Below are 21,408 nucleotides of genomic sequence, written 5' to 3'. Positions count from 1 at the left end.
CCTACATGCTCACAAATGTGGTATATTGCATAATGAGTCAAAAGGGGGGGGGGAGTAAGGTTGTTGGTAGGCCAGGGACATCAGAGTTTCATTACTTGTCTTCATTACTGTTATCCACACTTTGCTTGTCCTGCGGTCTAGGCATGGGTCCATTCGCCCCACCACTTTCCCCAGGAAAGCCACTCTTTACCTCTCAACTGGAGCAAACATCCATCTGCAGAAAACCTAACTGACATTTGCTCCAATTCAGCAGTAAGGAGTGGGTTTCCCAGGGGAAGCAGTGGGACAAGTGGAAGTGCGGAGGAACCCATTATTATAATGTACAGTAATTTTTCTTCTTTCTTCCTTTCCTTTCCAAGGCTGGCGATGAGAACAACTGGCATGCAGCACGTATAACCATAAATTTGGTGTTTCCAAGAAATCCCACTAGGCTCCTGCCTATGCATAAAGACAGGCAGGCTAGACCTAATAATCTCTTCTTATCTAATGTATTCTACCTCTCAGAAATAAACTGACATAAACTGAGGCAAATTTTTAATCCTGGCTGGTTTTTCTTTTTTAATCTAACCAGTTAATCATACATGTGTTAGGGACCCTTGTGGGGAGGGGGTGACAAGCAAAGAAAATGGGTGCTGGGCCAGCAGGGTGGGGTGGAACCTCCAGTATCTGTATGTTATGAAAAGTTCATAGTAGCTTCCATAACTAGTCACCCTCCGCCCCACCCAGCAGCTTCCAGTGGCAACATGGTGAAACCTGCTCCTCTCAAGTGGGCAGGCGGGTGTCCCCCACACCCCACAGATAAGTAATAATCCCCAGATTTTGTTTTTTAAAAAACGTTTCATACATTTGTAGAAACTGAAATATGAAGCAAAAGTACAGGCACAGTGATCCCCAAATTTCTGTGAGAATTCAGCCTGTTCCCCTCCCCTTTCATGCAGATGCCCATGCAATATTTAGGCGTCATCCTTAAAATGTTCCAAGTACACAACTTTACTTTCAACCATATAAATCAATGGATGGCATTCAAGAGAGGGGAAGAAGCACTTTTTCTTGGGAAGACTTTTAGGGGCAGGAAGCAGCTCCGTCTCCCAGGAACTTGACAGTCCGACTTTGGCTAAAGTCATTGTCACCTTTGGAGTATGCTTAGTTAGGTTTTGTTTTTTAAGTTTCAAACTATGGAAAGGAGTACCCTCCATCTCTCAGTTTTAGTTGATTAGATTAAAATTATGTTCAGTGGGGTTGTACATTGAGAACCCACTTTTTAAAGATACCCAGTTCCATTCTCATTGAGGCACACTATTAAACTGTCTCATTTCCTTTTAGAAAATGTTTTAAGACATGCTTATTCCATAAGGTTTAGCCTTCTAGCGATTTAATTCTAATTTTTTATTGAATTACTTTTGATGGTTTGATAATATTTTGAACAAGCTATACTAGTTTTAATAGTTTTTAAATAGAAAACCACGTCAGCCTCACATATATAAAAATTGCAAAACAGCATCTTGGTCTTAAACACTGTGCTTTACTAAGACTAGAATGCACATTATTGCTTTTTGCTACAGTTATCTACACAGGCCCACTTGGATGCCGAATATTCTAGGAATCAGTGTATATTTCAGCTGCGCTTGTGCCCTCTAGTGCCTTAAAAAAAGCAAAAGCAAAAACCATTCACAAATTTTCATCTTTCTAGCTTTTCACCTTTGGAAAATTCAGTTTGTACACATTACACTGTTCAGTAATCTCCAAAATAAATTGTCAGGAATATAATAGAATCTCCCTAAGCACAAAGATAACAAGGTGATCTTTAAAGGGAGGATGGCACCAGAATCAGGAAGCTGCCCTTTATCAGGTCAGACTATGGGATGTATCCAACTGTTTTACTTGGAGTAGACAAACTTAAAACCCATGGACCTAAATTAGCCATGCCCATTAATGTCAGTGGGCCCACAGCCCTATATGTTCATCTAAGCCAGAATGGAGTCTGGCACCCATTGTGACTGGTACAGAGTGGAAGGCATGGAGGTAAACAGTAGGCAGCCAGACCTAATGGCTCTGTGGATCCAGAACTAATCAGAAGACTTAGGCAACGATTTCTGGTTTTGTCCCCCTCCTTCTCCCTGCTAAGTTCCACAAAGGCAGCAGTACTGAGGCTGACAAATGCAACTTCTACACTGGGTGTAAGGAAGCAGGCAGTTAGTGGGTGGCTGAGGAAGGGACTTGAGCTTGGTGCGGCAGTGCTCCATTCTATGGATCCACCTTCATTGTTGTCTACTCTGACAGTTGTGTTCCATGACTCAGGCTAAAGTCTTTCACATCACCTGCCTCCTGCTCGTTTTAGCTGGAAATGAGGATTGTGCCTAGGACCTTGTGAAAGCAAGCCATAGACTCCGCACAAAACTATAGTGGGGTACTATTATGTCCTACCACAGAGCTACGGCCCTTGTTGCCACCGTTCACAAGGAACTAATTTGTTAAGAGTGAATTTGGTGACAGTCAGTCAAATTTTGCACCAAGGGGAATTTGATGTCAAGTTTCTGATTCTGATTAACGTGCTTCTGGTTCCTCTGGCAGAACCACGCTGAAGTAGGCAAGAATCTGGCCAGTTTAAAAAGGTTTGTGACTTCTGGTCAGGTCTAGTAGTTCTGAGGGACCATGTAAGGCCTCACCACAGGCTTAGAGAACTTGCATTTACGTTAAGGCATCCATGCTTCATGCACATGTGGAGGTCTCTGTACATACACAGTATGGAGCATCTGCACTGCTAAAACCTCCAAAGCATTTGGATTTGCCACTGGAACAGAATGAGAATGGATGTTTGGTGATAGTAAAACTAAGCTCATTCCTCAAACATTTGAAGTGCCCCGTCATAAAGCTGCCCAGTATGGTCACTGCTTAAGAATGGGCACCTGAATTGTGCATAGCGAAGTTACTTGTTCACTGCTTCCAAGTAATTTCCCCACTGCAACAAAGAGATTCTCTTCCACCTTTTACTAAATGATGCAAATTGAGTTGAGCCAGAAACTAATTACTCTGAAGTTACTGCAATGCCTATTGAATAGTCCTATAAAACACACCTTGAGAACTCCTTATTCAGCTTCTCAGTAGCTCTAAAGAATGGAACAGGCTTCCTCAACCTCGGCCTCCAGATGTTTTTGGCCTACAACTCCCATGATCCTTAGCTAGGAGGACCAGTGATCAGGGGTGATGGGAATTGTAGTCTCAAAAACATCTGGAGGGCAGAGGGTGAGGAAGCCTGGAAGAGAAGGTGAACATTTTTACAGCTGAAGTGGACTTTCCACCAGAGACGCTATATTAGCAGATATAAGGACTAAAATCCATTCCAAACCCTCTTAAACCCTCTGGATAGTGGAGGCAAACCACATACACACAGCATACTTTGTTATACATCCAATCAGGAATCAAAAGTGGCATAAGTACAGGGCATGGATAGTTCAGTCGGTAGAAAATGAGACTCATGGCCTCGTTTATATTGAAGCTTGAGAAAACAATGGAACACAGGTTTTAAGAAAAGGCATTTATTATTATTATTATTATCATTATTATTAGCAGACCTGCTATAGTTCCTTAAGAACAATATATGCTATCTTTATTTGAAAGGAGCAATCTGCTTTCAAATACAAGAATGGCATGACAAGGGACTGTCGGCAATGTGAGACAGCAGGCGCATCACACTTCCACAGTGCAGGTTGAAGCAGCACAAGTGACACTTTAGAACAGCTGTGGCTGAATATTGCCAGTAAAAGAGCTTGTATCCTGACAAGATTTAACAAGAACAGAACAGCTAATGTTCATGCTTTAAGGAATTAGGCTCTTAGCTCTTTTCAGGTTTAAACCTTTACTCTGGTTAGATTTTGTTGTTGTTAAACAAAAAAAAAACAAAACAAAAAAGGAATGCTTTTCAACCAAGCATTAAAAGGTTTTGTTTTCAAATCCCTCCTCTTCTCTCCAGTCATAACAGTTTTATTATCACAATCCACATATGAAGGTATCTTCGCCCTCTAGTGGTGCTTTCCATCCTTAAAACTGTTTTGTACAAAAGGAACACTTGACATACTAATACATAATTTGACATCTTATAGTTCATAGACTTAAATACCATAAACAGGGAAGGGGAAATGGTTTCTAGAACTGAGAATGCAGAAAAAACAAACTGGCTCCATAGTAAATATCTGGGTTGGGGGATTTTCCTCTTTTTTTTGGTCTGAACGTTGGGGGGTTTCCACCCCATTTCCAAATAATGTGGTCTTTAAAGTTTTGGGGATACTACAGTAGCAGTACAAATGACATTGCTTTTTAAATAGTAACCCCAGAGATAAATGCAAGGGAGGAAGGGAAAAGCAAATGATTTTCCCTTTCGGTTGTTAGTGGCGATCTTCAGAAGAGAGACAGAGAGACCTAGAGCAAACCAACGGGAAGACCAGGTATAAGCAGTTGTTCGGGTGGTTAAGTCAGTGTCCAGCACTACTTTATTCTAGCTTACACAAGAGGAAAGGTCAAAGGGTCTCTATGTTCCGCCTGGTTTCAATGTCACAAAATAAAGCTACTGTCCTTGTTTCTTTGAAAGGTACCTGAAGAAAAAGCCAAAAATAAAACATTTATAATAGGATTCGACATACACAGGGCCATATACAATGGTGTGCATTTAAAACATATGGAATTACTGGTACGATAGATTCTCGATGTTCTGAAAGCATTCATAGTACTATCCTAGTTTACTTCATCTTTCAGCACCTCCTCTACTGAAATAGCCATAGTCTTGATGGGTAGCAGGAGTAAATAAATCAATTATAAAAAGAGTTAGGCAATATACACTGTTCATATGCCATAGAATTTTAAGAGAGCATTTTTCAGCAGTAGCACATATTAATATTCTAAAATATCAGCACAAATCTTTCATTTGTTGTTAAGATCCAACCAGTAAAACAAACCTTTGGGCATTAAAAAAAAATCTCTCAAAAGATCTGGACTGAGATGTCTAAATAGCATTCTGAAATTTACAGCTGGTGGGGGAAAAGCAGTATGCACTCAAAAAGAGGGCAAATTATTAAAGTGTCTAAATCATGTCCAAATTGCTCAGATTTATGCCTTGAGCATGTGTTATCAGGAGTTATCAGTTACTTTAGCAACTGTGGCATAAGAAAGTACGTTGTAAGATGAATGTGGATGTTCACTCTCACAACTTTGAGTGAAGTGCTAGGCATTTTCTAACCACAGCCTGATTAAAATGTGCTAGAACCATCAAGAGCAAATAATATTGCTTTGCAGAGCAGGTGTGAGACACACATCTACAGCCGATTACCCCAGATGCACTTTTAATATCTACTGACCAAGAGCAACTTCTTGCCTCTAATTTCTGAGCTTCCAACAAATAAATGTCGAAGTAAATATAAAATTTTTCAGGAGGTGATCTCAATAGCGAACACAGCACATAGATCTGGACTGAACACCAGTCGGTTTGCAGGACTCAAAAGATCAACCCCTTGCCGATAGCACAGATGCCTTCCAAACTACAGCCTAGTGCTGGTTTCATAGTCCTGAATGGTTCGTCTATTCACAAAGCCTTCTCCAACCTGGTCTTTTATACTACACCTCCCATCACTCCTGTCTATTGGCCATGCTGGCTGGGTTTGATGGGAGTTGGAGCCTTAACATCACCTGCAGGGATGGAGAAGGCTGCATTACTTTATGTCAGGCACACCTGCTCTAAAGTAAAAATGTTGCACACTCCACCTACAAAGAGACTTTAAAAAGTAGAGCTGGTTCACAATTCAACCCTCCTGTATACATAATAATGTGGCCCACCTATCTAAACCGCTTCTGGAGCAACAGAATACAGTGACAGAAGCCAGAGCGCACAGAAACACCATTTACCTTAACCGTCCAGCGGTCCTTTACCTGAACCTTTTACCTATACATAAGAATACAGAGATCTAACCGAGATCCCTAAGGTCAAATCCTTCACACCAAAATGGGGAAAGGAACAGAAACTTTGGTGGTCCAAAGTTTAGAAGCATTCTGACTGAAGGAGGAGCTATGGTCCAGTTCTCAAGGAAAATGCCTTAATGTTAGCTCCTTCTCCAAGTGAAAATGCTTGGTATGCATTTTCATTGGAGTCAACTGCAGTTAAATCTCAAGTACAGAGCCAAGACTGCCAAGCCACGTACAATGCATGCAGTTAGCAGAATTTTGAGACGCGCAGACTTCTCTAGCCTGAGTCAGCAAGTAGATTCTACCAAGGTCATTGGGACTATTTGTTTTATATGTAACTAGGGAAGCCCTGGTTGCAGACATACTGGCTACTGTGTTTTTATGGTGATCCCACCCTGCTATGGTATTGTCTTTGTCACTTTCCTAAACATATGAAAAAGTTGTACACAAAATTGCTAACAAATTGAATCAACACTAATTCAGGCACCTCTGCTAATGGAGTTGCTATCAGTTCAGATTGGGACAGCAGGAAGCAAAATTTGATATTGTTGAAGCACAATGCTGAACAAGAACAGCATTTCATCCTTACCTTTCCCAGTGTTTGTGGTTCAACTCCAAAAAGTCGTCTAATTTTGCTATTTCCTTGAGATACTGAGTAAGTTTTAGAAGCTCTTTATCCTTATCTCTGTTTAAATGTGCTTTCATGAAGGGTTTTATCTGTTGAGAAAGAAACCAGGTGTAAATGATACATATCTTAAAGAGAAAAATAGAGACCATACCCAAACTTAACATGCTAGCATTTGTTGAGCAGATAATATTGCAAGAACCTGTCTAAGACCCTGACCCTTTGGCTCAGTTCTCTGGCTCCATTCTACTTGCCAGGCAGGCTCCATCCCTCCCTTCTTGCAGAGACCTGCAATGTACTCTAAAAGCCCAAAGTATTATTTGCAAATGGACTTTGTCCTTCCCCCATGTCCTATTCATATCCACGCAGTAGCTCAAACAACCAACCTTTCAGAGTATTTGCAAATAATGTTTTTATGAACTACTGAGTCGCTTCTAGCAACATACATCGCAGCATAGCAGCTGCTGAACTCAAGGGCAACATTCTCCTTGTTGCAGGATACTTACTGCTAAAAACAAACTAGCAAAAGCTCTTTTTACTTCAAAGAGCCAATCAGGCCTCCATGTGAACATGAACTCACAACACAGGCAAGCTGTATTTTGAGAATTTACATTACGGCTTCTATATATTATACAAGGGAAACATGAAGATGACTATTCACGTACAATTATTCATACAGTGTCACCTAAATGCAAAGGCACTCTAAAAGTAAAACATGTAATTTTTCTACTGCAGTGTCACCATAGGCAGATGCATCAGTATGTCCACGCATTTAAAAAGTCAGAGGGTGGTGAGAAGTGGTCTCACTTCACAGCTGCAGATCTTGCTTCTTTCCCTCCCACCTCCTAATCCACTGCTGACAGCACCTCCAGTCCTCCAGCATAGACCTCTACATGACATTCTACTCCTCTCCCTGCCATCATCATAAGCACTGTGCTGTGTTTCTACGAGGCAGGGCTGGCTTCTCTTGATCTCACTTACCAGGAAGGAAGGCAGTCTGCCAGATGCAGCCCTCTCTTCTGGGGCCTATATACAAAGAATGGTCTCCCATTGTGGAAAGAAAACACGCACCATGCATTCATCCACTAAAAAACCCACTCAGCACTGTCAACTGCTGTTTCCCAATAGAAAATGGAGAGTACCCTGTCAAGTCCCTTGATTGGAAGCTTGACTGTGACTAATCACTAATACGACAGTTAGTGAAATTTACACAGCAAACTTTAAAGCTACAAAGGCAACAGGTATGCCTTTTACCCAGTAACAGATCACACACTTTGGGTGCAGAAGATCTAAGATTTAATCCCAGGCATCCTCCATTAAGATTACTCTCTATCCAGCTATCTATTTACAGAGTACAAGAACCTGGCCCTCTGCCCTGAGGAGCTTACAACTGAAAATGTGACACAAGGGAAACAGAAGAAGAGGACAGGGGAGGAATATATGATTGTTTCAGTTCTACATACTTAAGCTTAGTTACATCCTGAAATCTTAGAAATTATAAGGGTATCAGAAAGTGTGATATGCTCATAACTTCTTATTTTCACCACAGATATCCTCTAAGCAGTTTGCAGATCAATAAAAAAATGCTCCTGTCATATAATAAGAAGCTTAAAATAACAACCACAGCTAAAAAAAAAGTAAAATAGGACTCACATGGCAATCAAAAGCATGCTGGGATAGAAAGGTCATCAAGTGCCTGAAATTCAATAGGGAGAGGAGGACTGCTATTATCTCATCTGGGAGGGAGTTCCACAGTTGGAACTACACTACTGGGTGCATAGCTCCTGGTCGATATGAGGCATGCATCTGCATCATGGGGATCACCAACAGAGACTCCCATGAAAATCTCAGGGATCAGGCAGAGATATAAGGAACCAGTCAGTCCTTAAGGTATCCCGAACCAAAGTTGTTAAGGGCCATGTAAATTAATACAATATGCTGAGCTAGGAGCAAAAATCCTAACCGTGTCTACTCAGAAGTCTTACTGAATTCAATGGTGCTTACTCCAAGGTAAGAGAGGCCAAAACTGCAGCACAACCTCTATTATCTACTCTGAGTGGCAGTGGCTGCCAAAAGCCAGGGCAAAGGTCTTCCACAGCACTACCACCCAAGACCCTTTTAACTGGAGATGGCAGGGACTGAATTTGGTCATTCCATAAGCAAAGCATGCGCTCTGCCAGACAGCACATTGTTTCAGGCTTCAGTTTATCCCAGAACTCTGTCCAAAAGGAAATAAAGAGCACTCTGTGCATACTTAATTGCTAGGTACACAAAAACTAAGCTGAAGAGACAATTGCTATTATCTTTGTCACCGTAGTCTACAGTGGGGACCACGTCCTTCTGAGAGGCTTCTAAAGCTCATTCCAAGCACCACTTGTCACATTTATCAAAGGCCTGCGGACAATAAGTTAATCCCATGTGGAATGGCTGATTAAATTCTGTTGCCTCTGGTAGAACATCTGATCTCGATTCCTTTTACAGCAGCATTTCTCATAAACGGTCACCTCCAATTTGTCTTGCTGTCAATAAAAGTCTGAGCTGCAGCACACCGGCTCTCTTTTCCCAGGGGGAGGCAATGATACCGCTCTGTCAGCGGTGCACTCCATCAAGCCTCCATCTAGTTGAACAGCACTTTTAAAGCAATTTCCACTCATCTGTCACCATTTCTCAAGAAGCAGAGAGACTTTACAAAGGGCAACGCTTGTACCACAAGAGCCAGATGTCTTTTCCAGGACAAACATTTTCCAAAAACACTGAGATGTTTGGGAGGCGGGAGAGACACTGACATGTAACTTTGCTGACAACCATTTCAGAATGGGTACATCCTGTCCCTTCAGTTCATTCAGGCCACATTTCTCTTGTGGTCTGTAATACTTCTGACAGGTCCCTACAGAGGCCTCTGCCACTGGTGCATTACAGCAAAAGCAACAATATTCTGCTGCCACCTTGTATATGCCCATCGATGTCATAAAAAGGGAAAATAGTTACCACTGGCAACACAGTGGTATAAATAGGAAGGCCAATGCAGAATAGCAGTTAAGATGCTATGGAGCAAGTTCTATTGGTCTAAATGGGAACCTACGTCTGAGTAGGCATACACAGGGCTCCTCAGTAAGAGACTGAGATGCAAAGCTCCTTATTTAACTCTTGCCTGTCATCCACTGACTGAATGGCCTTAGACAAGTGGTTATGTAAGAACATGTCTGACTGCAATATGGGGATGACAGTACTACCTGGCAGGAATCAACGACTGAGATAATGTGAAATGCTTTGGACACACCCTAAGCACCTTATAGTATGAATGCTAAACACTATGTCTGCAAATTTCCATTATTTTACATTATACCTTTAGTCTAGGTACTAAAGCACAAATTGCCTACATTTTTGCAGACAACTTATTTCTAGTTCTCTTAAATAACCCCACATCAAAACTTTGATAAGCAACAACCAGATCACTACAAAACATCTTGTCTTCACATGCACTGGGGCATGGCGGGGGGTGGGGTGGGGAAGCTTCCAAAGACCATTGTAGTTATTAGGAGTGCTTTATCATAGGAATGATGCGGTGCAGTGGCCAGAGTGGCAGGGCTGGCTAAGAGAAATTCGAACACTAACTTGGCTTTTAACTTTATCTAGTATATTTGGAAAGTCAGGCTCTCTCAGTTTAAGCTGCCTCATAGGCTGATTGTGAAGCCAGAAACATTGGCTCTCAGCTCCTTGGAGGATGATCTAAGATCACAAATATATGATAATCCCAAAGGGTGAGTGGCACAACTTCCGAGGTCAAAGCAATTCCAAATAATGGCTGAAATCCAAAAGCTGAAATGTGTGCATGGAGCTGTGAAGAAAGGGGTGGTCAGCACAACCAATAGAAAATATTCGTTCGAAGAGTAATTCTTTCCATACAACAATGTGGGAAGTGCTGCAATCAAGATGGCGCAGTGAGGAATACAGATACTGGCATGTTGGTACAACAGTGACTTGCCACCCAACCAGCAGTAGTGCAAACAGGATCAAAGAGCCATTCCATTGGCACCATTTCCCAAATTTCAACCCACTTGAGTTTTCTTCCTCTAGGCTGTTGGCATCCATCTATCTTGAGAGACAATGGACCCACTATCAGTCTCATCTGCTCAATCGGCCACAGCCTGTCTTCATATGAAGGGAGTCCCTAACTCTCTGGGGATTTGAGACCCATTGGCTACCTCACCTGGTTTAGCCAGCCAGTCAAGACATTAGCTGGGATGTGGGCACTGTCACATGCCGACAGCTTCAAGGAGCTACAGGTGAGAGCTGAGTGCGGGGTGAGGAGCGAAGGTGGATAAACAACCCCAGAAAGAGCACGACTTCTCCCCTACCAGACGTATTACCCCTCCCCTAACACCCCATACTAGGTAAACTGGCATTTATAAACGAATGCTAAACATTACCTTTAGTCCATTTTGTGGGTTCATAAGAAAATTTCGTCCAATGTCATCAAACATAATAGTATTTTTCTTGCTGTAAAACTCAGAAAATTTGCCCCATATGACACCCAAGGGTTTCACCTGTAGATGTAAAGTTGTAAGAAAACCTCAAGTGAAACAGCATTTCAACAACAGAATTTACCATTAGTATTCTGCTTTTACTGTATAAAGATTATTTGCAGAAATGTGCTCCTGAAGGATGGGGAAAACCACAGAACAGATTTGGGAGCAGGTGTGGGAGCACCCAGGAAGAAGGGAGAAAGTCCTGTAGCATTGGGGGAAGCTCTTGAGTAAACAGGATAACTTCACTGGATACAACCCGTTCTGGTGCAGAAAGTCCTTGTTTCTCCAGCCAGCACAGCAAGCAAGCCAAGCTCTGTTTCTTTTATATGTATGGCTTGGCATGCTTACTTCTTAATTTTGTGTATGAACCACTTCCTATGGAGTGACTCAAAGCAATTTCACAATTCATAAACCCATATAACAATTGCATATATAAAAACTATTTCAAATTGAGTGCAGATATCAATTGGGATAAAAATATCTGGAAGGTTTGTTGAAAGAGGAGTTTTCAACAGGTGGCAAAAAGCCAGTCAGGTTTCTTTGAACTGTTGCTCTTAGTGTGATGAACCTATTCCATATTTTAACATACAGTCGTACCTTGGTTTTCGAACAGCTTAGTTCTCGAATGTAGCCGAATGTCCAACGGCGCTTCTGCAGCTTCTGACTGGCTGCAGGAGCTCCCTGCAGCTAATCAGAAGCTGCGCTTTGGTTTCTGAGCATTCGACTTCCAAGGTATGACTGTACTGAAATCTGAATTGCATACACTGATCTTTAGAACAGGCTGCTGATGAGTGGGTGCTCCTGCCTTGAAAAAAGAGGTCGGTGAGAGGACACTTACATCAATTAATCCTCGTCTTGGTGTGTGAACAGTTATCATGGCCGCACTATCCAGCATGAAGGTTATCTTGTAGTTTGCATTGGTGCTCACTCCCAGCTCCTGCAATGAAAAACAATACCTAAGGACATTTTGCACACTGGCTCATCCTCTGCTATAGTTTACCAATCTCCTATAATTTGCCTCTCCTTCTGCTTGTCACCAGTAGGAGCATCCCACAAGAGGAGGGAGGCATTCATGGGAACTTAGGGCCAAAGCCACAGTATTAATCATGCCAATTTTAGCACTTGTAACACAGTTCTATGCTATGATTAAAATACCATGAATCATTTTGTGAAGCAGATCACACAAAGAACATTCTAAAACACAAGAAAATCAAAACACACACAAGTTTACACATCAGGCTTACTTTCATTTTAGCTTCAATCCACTTCATATTGGTAGCAGCTGAAAGGGAATAAACAAAGTATTTTCAAGTGAAGTATTTTCAAGGCATCTTTTAATACCATGTTATCCTATTCTGGGTATTAGCTAATTATTCAGGAATGCCGGCTCCAAATTAGTTTTCAATGCAGCAAGTCCCTCTCATCTGAACTGTTTTTCAGTTTCACCTGCATTCGCATATTCGTGGCAAGCAGCTCATCCAACAATTGCATGAATCTGCCCAGGGAGTCACTCTCTAATCCCAATGCTACCACCAAGTCACTGTAACAGTGTGTATTCCTATTTATCTGAGCTCTGCTTATCTCGTTTTAAGTGTCCGCTAGTGTAAAGATGCTGAAACAAAAAGCACACTATGTTTAATATATAAACAAGAAAAAGCTTTTAAAATACAATGGGGGGGGCAATACAACAGTACTTTGCTCAACCACTCAATTTGACACAAGGAGGAAAAGAGGGGAGCATTAGATCTACTTCTGTACAACAGGAACACAAACAAATGGGAAGTGTCAAACAAAGTGGTTCAACAGCTGGCATTAAGTGTGTTTTCCTTCTCATGTCCTGGATCCTAGGGACCATGCAACGAGTTTTGAACACTCAAGGGAGACTTTGATTTGAACTTCTCGTACAGTAGCACACACAGTCCCAATGCAGCATGACAAACTTCATTTAAAGCAAGGCAAAGTTTCACAATCACTCTACTAGGCATCCCCAAGGCTTTGGATTACCTAAGTAGGTCTTTGGATCCTAGCCCATGTTTACGACCAACAGGGATTCATAACCCATTTTCTGAATCAGAGTACTTGCCCCAGAGAGTATTTTATCAAGTTGTTCAGGAGGGTATTTTAAATCAAGTATTGATTTTCATTCACACAGGGGTTCTGTGCTGACTGTCCCGCAAGGGCTAAAGCCTCCATTAAACTACCTCTCATGATTGCTGGCTTGAGAGATGTACTACAACAGAAAGGTTCAGCATCAAGCATTGTGTAAAAGATGCAAATCAAGTCCACAACAAGGATACCTATGTCACAAGTGGCAATGCATCTCTAGGCATAATGAAAACACTTTCAATTTGTGAACTAAGTAACTTACACCAAATTACAATATCATAGTCTTCATATGCAGATGTCAGGAATTCATGCAGATACGGCCTCATCAGCTCAAGCCCAGTCTCTGCGCATGATCTATGGTCTAGAAGAAAGCCAGCCAGTTCATATTAGTAATTTAAAACCTTATTTGAATGCCAGCATCTTTTCTCCTTACCTGTGCTCTGGCATACACCTACGCTCCATTCAAGGGAGCATGTGCATAGCACCCAGGACTGCAGTGGAACCCAACTGAATCTACCTATACCCAGAGAGCAACTCTCTGGTCTGCTGCCAAGAACCATAAGATTAGCAGGTACCAGGCCCAGGGAATAATGTCTTGAAAATGTACATTACTTACCAAACAGGGTATAATCAACATCCAGGACCAACAATTTCTTCCCTTCTCGGGGAGGGTTCAATATTTCCACTTTATACTCCTTAACTCTGCGGGAGATTTTCAGCAGGTTCTCTTCCCTAAAAACAAACAATATAAATGACATGCAGCTATTGCATATTTATAAGCCAGCCAATTATTTCTCTATTCAGCAACAAACTCACCTATTCTCGACTTCAACCACTTCCTCTTCAATGTCAAAATCATTGACTACATCTTCATTATCAGGCGGTGGCCCAAGGACATCTTCCTACAACAAAAGTAAAACACCGAAAACTTATTTTATTACAATCATACCTTGGAAGTCGAACGGAATCCGTTCTGGAAGTCCGTTCGACTTCCAAAATGTTCAAAAACCAAATTGCGGCTACTGATGGGCTGCAGGAAGATCCTGCAGCCAATCAGAAGCTGCGGAAGCCCCGTTGGATGTTCAGGTTCCAAAAGAATGTTCGCAAACCAGAATAATCACTTCCAGGTTTGTTGCGTTCAGGAGTCAAAATGTTTGAGTTCCAGTGCATTCGGGATCCAAGGTAAGACTGTATTTGAAAGTTCTTGTACAGAAAAACAAAATGAGATATACTTCTGCTTCCATTCCCTGCCCTTTAAAAGTACTTTTGCTTTTTGCCAAGGCGTTGTCTAAACAAAGAGCAACATTCAGAATTAAACATCACACACTGCTTAAAGCACCAATTTGGATACTTTTTACAGAGGATACATAAAGAGAATAAAGTGGCTGATCAAGCAGACAGCCCACAAAAATGGAAAATATAAACATGAGGAATCAGTGATAAAGCATATTAAGAAAATGTGAACAACCTATACATTCATGGCTGCTTTGGAAGAATGCAGTTATTTTGGTGGCAAGAGGGTAGAAAATCAATTGGTTAAAGGAATTTAAAAAGGTAAGAGGAGCCTGCTGGATCAGACCAATGGCCCATAAAGTCCAACATCCTGCTCTTGGCAGCCAACCAGATGCTGTGGGAAACCTGCAATCAGGATTTGAGTACCCCTCCTGGAACACCTTCAGCCCACACCACATACAGGCCAACCTCTGGCTTCAACAACTTTTTGTCAGTTAACATTTAATCAGAAAATTATTTACACTGCTTGTTCTCATACATATACACGAACCCTATATTATTTCTAGGCAATGACATTTATTATAATCATTTTTTTGTAATTATTAGTTTTTGTGTGTTTAAAATAGAAAAATGTATTTTACCAAGCTTTCCTCACGAGTCCCCATCATCATGATTTTAGTATTTGGTTTCAATTTTAGTGATCCAAGCTTAACATCATTGTCTGCTGGCTTGCCTGCAATATAAACAGATTACAGCTTCTTCAGCAAAAATGAGTGATTTCCTCTGCAGCTGTTTCTTTCTCCTTTCACCTGATTTGTATTTTAAAACACTAACTTATGATCTTAGGCTACGATCCTATGCACACTCTCCTGCGAGTTAATTCCACTGAGATCAATGAGTGTTACTTCTGAGTAGACGTGTATAATATTATGATATTGGCAACCTAGAGTAAGATTTTCTCTCCTGCTTCCTGATGTAACTTATTCTCCGTCCCCTCCCCTCCTAGGGGTTCCTGCAACCCACTGGAACAGATTTAGCATGGGCACATGTAGAGAGGAGAGGAAGTCCCACTGAGCAAACAGAAGTCTTTCTGCTAGCAGGACAACTTTGCTGGTTACACTCCAGAGTTCGTTCTTTCTTTCTGCTTCCCTCCTCCCTCCTGGAAGTGCAGTGTCAACAACAAAAAGTGAACCCCTAGCCTATTTTTTGCACCTAATACTTGCTGATATTCATAAAAAACATTAGAAGAGTGTGCTGAATCCTAGTCTCACAGTGGCCAACCTGATGCCTGCAAGAAATTCTTGCAAGAAATTCTGGACTGGGGAAAACCTTGCCACCTGCACACATCGGATCATTTAACACAGATTAGTTTTGCATATTCTGATTCTCAATTCTTGCTTTGTAAGTGTGTGTTAGCACAGGAGTGGGTCATTCTAGAAAAAGAGAGAGAGAAGGAAATTAAGGATGATGGAAGCCTTAAGTTGACCCACCCCAAGTGTAGGAGTCAGTCTTCTCTCCACCATGACAATTTTAACACATGGACCAGGCAAGAAGAAAGTGTGGATCTGGGACAAAAGGCAACAGATATGCAGATATGCCTTAGCAGCTGGCCAATTTGACAACCAGGTCTGTTTCTGCAACCCTACTAAACAGTGAAAGAAAGGTGGAGCATGAAATAAATATTACCTTTTACTTTAAGTCCAAGAAGCTTTTGACGCTCTGGGAGCACTCCAGTAAGTCCTTTGAGGGACTGCTTGAGATCCAGCACTGTGTCTTCTTCTGACAAGGTGGTTATCAAAAATTCCTGCCCACCCCATTTTATAATAAGAGAGACAGCCATATTTGTAACATATGTTCAAAATATACCTACAGGGAAGGAAGAAATGATTGTCAAGAGCATTCTAACATTTTAACTTCTTTTCCCTTCTACTTGGAAAACCAGACAAATACTGCTGCGACATTCTGAACAAATTAGTGGTCCACATCTGTAACATTTTGTATAAATTTGGAAGATTGTATAAATTGGAAGATATGTCAAGACGCTTCAGCAAAGGAAAAAGCTGTGTAAGTCAGTAATATATTACATTACTAGACACCAGTTCCCAAGGGATACCTGCTCATGTCCACACCAGCCACCTGACTGGATAATCTGCAAGCTTCAAAAACCGTGTGTGCTGCCTTGTTTCAGAACACTAGAATTACCAAACTCTTAATGGGGGTGGGGGGGATCTCCTGCATATTTAAGAGCTGCGAAGACCAAAACTCTGCCAACTGCAGCCTTCCACTTCAGTAAGGAGCCGCAGCTCAGAAACAGAAGCACAGTGCCTTGAACGCTTCAATCCCTGGCCTCTCGAGGCAGGGCTGGGAAAGCCTCTTGCCTGAAACTCCGCAGCACTGCTGCAAGCCGGCCGTGGGCGACACTGGCCTAGATCCTCCAGCGGCATGACTAGGTGTTACTTGCTTTTCCCCACGTGCACGTGGACTGGAGAAAGGAGCCGGGCCAGGCGGCGGGTTTCCCTTCGGGGAAGCTCATCGCCCCTTTCTGCGTAAAACGGCAGGCGCTGCGCAATTCATATAGGTTAGGGGACGCAGACAGGCTCCTGCTGCACCGAGGGCTGCGTCCTAAATGCTCCCAGCAGCTGTGCACGGGAGGGAGGGAGGTCTGGAGCGTTGCATTAGGTCCCCTCTACCACCACCACCGCCCCCCCCCCGCAGGGTCCGAGCCTCGCGCTTCCACTAGTAGACCCTTGGAGGTGCTGGGGGGGGCGGTTGTAGGGCGCTCCTTGCTGGCCATGTTTACCCCCGAGTGCCACCCACGGCCTTTGGGGTGCCCGAGAGGGGCGGGGCAGGGGGAAAAGGCGCCCCGCTCTGGAAGACTTGCGGGCTGCGCCCATAGGGGCTCCCGCAGCTCCGCCGAGCGCCGGCCGGACCCAAGGAAGAAAGAGGAGCAGCCGCCCCGCCTCACCCCCAAGAGAGCGTCCCAGGAACCAGCCGCGCCGGAAGCAGAACCCGGCGACCGGAGCTCGCGCGCCGCGCGAACCGGAAGCACTTCGCGCTCTCGGAACCTGGACGTGGCGAGGGGGCCAGATGGCAACACAGAGATATAGCGAGGGGGGAAAAGTAGAGCGGACAGCCCGGGTGTCGCGTCTGCCTCTTCCCGCCCCCCCCCCCGCCCACACAGAGATGGGATTTCCGAGTTCCCCTTGCAGGAGTGAGAGCCTTCGGAGCGTGTCATGGAGGCTCAGTGAATAGGGCGGCTTGGGGAGATCAAAGGGAATGAGGGGCTCCCGACGGCCCCGCAGTGTAGGCCAGGTTGTGAGGGTGCCGTGGCAGCACCAGGGCTTGCAGGGTCGCCCCCTCTTGCCTCCAGCCGATCCTGCTCGCTTCACCCTCTTGCGTCTCAGTCCCAGACGGGGTGGACCCAAATTATAGCCTACATACACACAAACAGACGGACACCCTACAGAGAACCGAGGTCCCGATAGCTACAGGTTTCCGTGTGATCTTGAGCCCCTTTAGAAATTTCTATATCAGCTTCCACCAGCGATTTATTAATACCCAAGCAGGTCATATGCAGGTTTTACCAGAAACTTCGCAAGGACGGCTGCCTTCGTGTGATTATGCCCTTACTTACAAGTAACTTTCCATATGATAACCGTGCAATGTAGTCCAGAGTTAGTAACCTGGGACGTGGGGCAGGTAGAATGCTTTGGATTTCTGTCCAAAAATCGCTCATGCAAAACACCCAGTCTGCTTAAATTTCCCTCACAGATGCCCTGCCGGTCCCAATCCATAAAATAGGATAAAGAGAGCAGGATCTTGCCTTTGCTACTACTGTTCGTTTCAGGGTGGATGCTGTTACTCAACCAAGACAAGTATTAAATTTCTGATATCTCCATTTCTAAGGGCAGTCCTCATTGGTAGTTCAGGAATGAAAAGGGCTTCATTCAGAAGTTAGGTCTGAAGCTTGAGTGTCTGTGGAACACAATACAGGTCAGAGAGAAGGGAAGCACCATCACTACTAAATACTTTCCTCCAGGTGGTGTAGGGCTTTGAAGTTCAACACCAGCCATATGAATGATGCCTGGAAACTATTTGAAGCTATTTGTGGAACAGTGGCGTAGCGTGGGTTATCAGCACCCGGGGCAAGGCAAGTAATTTGCGCCCCCTAACCCATGGATTTGCGCCCCCTAACCCGTGGATTTCCCTAACCCCCAGATGTTGTGCCCGGTGCGGCCGGCCCCCCCTGCACCCCCCACGCTACGCCACTGTTGTGGAATAGATCAAAGTTAGCCAATGGTATGCAGTGATGGGAGTTGTTGTCCAACAACATCTGGAAGCCAGTGTGGTTGCTTCATTCTAGACCAGAACATTCCTGGACAGCAGCAATAGTTTACACATATTGCTCTAAGTTAGAGGTATGGCATGAATGATGGAGGATGCAGGGTTTTTTTTACTCCTGTAAGGACATATCAGAGGAGGGACAAGGGGGCCATTTGGCCTGGACCCAAAGCTCAAAGGGGGCCTCAAATTTAGACCCTTGTGAATTTTTTGACACTTGATAAGCTTCACAATTTGTTTGTATGTACATAGGACCAAAATAAAATACACTGTCAGCTTAGAGCTGCAAATTCAAGCAAACAAGGTATGTAATTTGGGGAAAGGACACTGGCATTTTTGGTTAACTGATACAGATTTTATCATATTAATGAGTTTTAGATTTTCATAAATATTCATCAAAATATAGTTTTAATAGCACAATATTAGTCCATGGTGAATGTATCCTCAAAAGCATGAATTAGCCCAGGCCTCTCTGGACCTCTGAGAGGGCCTGCCTATTGGACAGAGGTGACTATCCAGAAGCTGTTGGATTCCATCAGCCCTAGTCAAAAAGGGTGATGAGAGTTGTAATTTAACAACATTTGGAGAGCCATGGGTTCCTCATCTATGTAGTAGAGGAGTGTGCAGCTGGTATGCCAGACCTAGCTGGAAAAGCATCCCTTGCCACAACTGCAACTTGAGAAATGATCAGCAATATTGTGTTCAGGAGCACTCGCTCTTCCTAGGGAGTAGAACCTGCTCAACAGATTGTCCATCTACTCCCAAATCAACAGGTTCACCATCTCTTTATTAGCTGGATTGAGTTTTAGTGGACAGCTAAAGCCAGTAATGTTAGAAATTCAAAACTGATAGCCCTGGGTACAATTTGACTTATGCACCATTGTATAAGTGTAGCAACTGAGTAGGTATGACATGGAGTTGGCACCCGGGTTTATTCCAAGAGTGCAGTTTTTAGAGTTGCCTACTGTTTTGCCTACAATGCTGGAATCTACAATATGCAGTGGTGCCTCGGGTTAAATACTTAATTCGTTCTGGAGGTCAGTTCTTAACCTGAAACTGTTCTTAACCTGAAGCACCACTTTAGCTAATGGGGCCACCTGCTGCCGCTGCACCACCGGAGCACGATTTCTGTTCTCATCCTGAAGCAAAGTTCTTAACCCGAGGTAATATTTCTGGGTTAGCGGAGTCTGTAACCTGAAGCGTATGTAACCTGAAATGTATGTAACCCAAGGTACCACTGTATATCTCTTGCAGGCAAGCTTATTGAGTATTTGGATGTGATTTCATAAAGTTTGTGGGGAGGTAAGATAACAGGCTCTTTATTGAGCATTCATTCTGAATTGTTTGCAATGGGGTCACAAAAAGTTGTGCTGAACAATCTGTATCCTACCATTCCAGTGCATTTTGCCATCACAAAAGTGCCAAATCAACTTGAATTTGCTGGTATGTGACTGAATATCACCTGAAAACAGGGACAGCCTGGCCTAGTTTTGACACAATAGCCATTAAAATCAATTTCTATCCCTTTTGCTTACTTTTTGACAGTAGATTGGATCAGGTTCCAAGTTAGGCATGAACTGTTTTATTCATGGTGAAGGTGTAGGCTAATTTGAGTATGTGTCATGGCATATTAGGGTCCCTTTCGTGTATCTCATGGTCAGCCTCAAAATTGTATGACTTACAAGAGAAAGCTGTTCTTCCAGTTATGACGGATTAAAGTTTTAGATCACTGTTTAAATTGCTACTGCTTGCCCTCTGCACCTTGGGAGGTGTCCAAATCTGTCTCTTTGCTGACAGAAGGGATTCATCAGTAGAATGGGAAGGGAGGCTATTTTCAGCAATGCCTCTCCTTTTCTGCAGCCTGCCCCGCCCCCCAGCACAGCAGTTATAGGCAATACAGATATGTTTAACACTGGTTGTGCTAGTGCTTTGTAGATGTCAGCACTGTATTATCTGTCTGTAAACAAACAAACATCATTGGATACTACCCTTACCAATTCAACACTTTAAATGCAACTGAAAGGTAAAAGGCTATATTTCCCCCCTTTCTCTTCTTGGGTAGATGTCATTTTCATCACCTCACCACATCTTAAATATGTGTTTCCTTGGTTTTACTTAATACAGGTACTATCCAGACCTGTATGTCATGCAACCTGTACATGGATTCGGCAGTGTAAGCATGGATGGGAAACTAGTAGCCCACCAGGTGATGTTGGACTACAACTCCCATCATCCCTGATCATTAGCCATGATGTCTGAGACTAATGGGAGCTGAAGTCCTACAATATCCTAAGGGCTGCAAGTTCCCCATGCCTAAGCTAAAAGGTTCACTTTCCTTAGGAATCTTGTGTTGGAAGAGATGAAAAGAAAAGAGAGAATTCTGAGGGAATTTAAGTACATCGTAAACTTCTGCCCTTCCCTTAAGCATGAAAAATGCATGTCTTGTCCATGTACATTTCATATTTGATGTGGCTGGGGGAAACGTATTTGGCAAGGTAAGGCTGTTGTTTTTGTAAAAACCTGTTGGTGATGAGAGCTGTACACTGACAAATTGCCCCTACACTGTAATGTGTTTATAAAATGTTAATATAGAATGCATTACTTGGGCATTGTATATGATTACCC

General features: G+C 43.1%; 1 protein-coding gene across 1 annotated transcript; it reads right to left on the bottom strand.

The window, feature by feature from the left end:
• Positions 1 to 3,520: 3,520 nt before the first annotated feature.
• Positions 3,521 to 17,486, bottom strand: UBLCP1 (ubiquitin like domain containing CTD phosphatase 1). The gene is made up of 11 exons (XM_081851576.1): positions 17,408 to 17,486; positions 16,129 to 16,308; positions 15,084 to 15,175; positions 14,026 to 14,111; positions 13,826 to 13,941; positions 13,472 to 13,570; positions 12,348 to 12,385; positions 11,942 to 12,040; positions 11,005 to 11,121; positions 6,539 to 6,666; positions 3,521 to 4,589 (listed from the first exon to the last, which is right to left on the bottom strand). The coding sequence occupies exons 2-11, from the start codon at positions 16,280 to 16,282 to the stop codon at positions 4,562 to 4,564; spliced, it is 957 nt and encodes a 318-aa protein (XP_081707702.1). The 5' UTR covers positions 16,283 to 16,308; positions 17,408 to 17,486; the 3' UTR covers positions 3,521 to 4,561.
• Between the last annotated feature and the right edge of the window lie 3,922 nt (positions 17,487 to 21,408).

Source organism: Podarcis erhardii (genome assembly GCF_964252035.2).
Source record: "Podarcis erhardii genome assembly, chromosome: 2".
NCBI lineage: Eukaryota > Metazoa > Chordata > Lepidosauria > Squamata > Lacertidae > Podarcis > Podarcis erhardii.
Note: the sequence above shows the minus strand (reverse complement) of the source record. Positions and strands in the feature narration are given on the sequence as shown.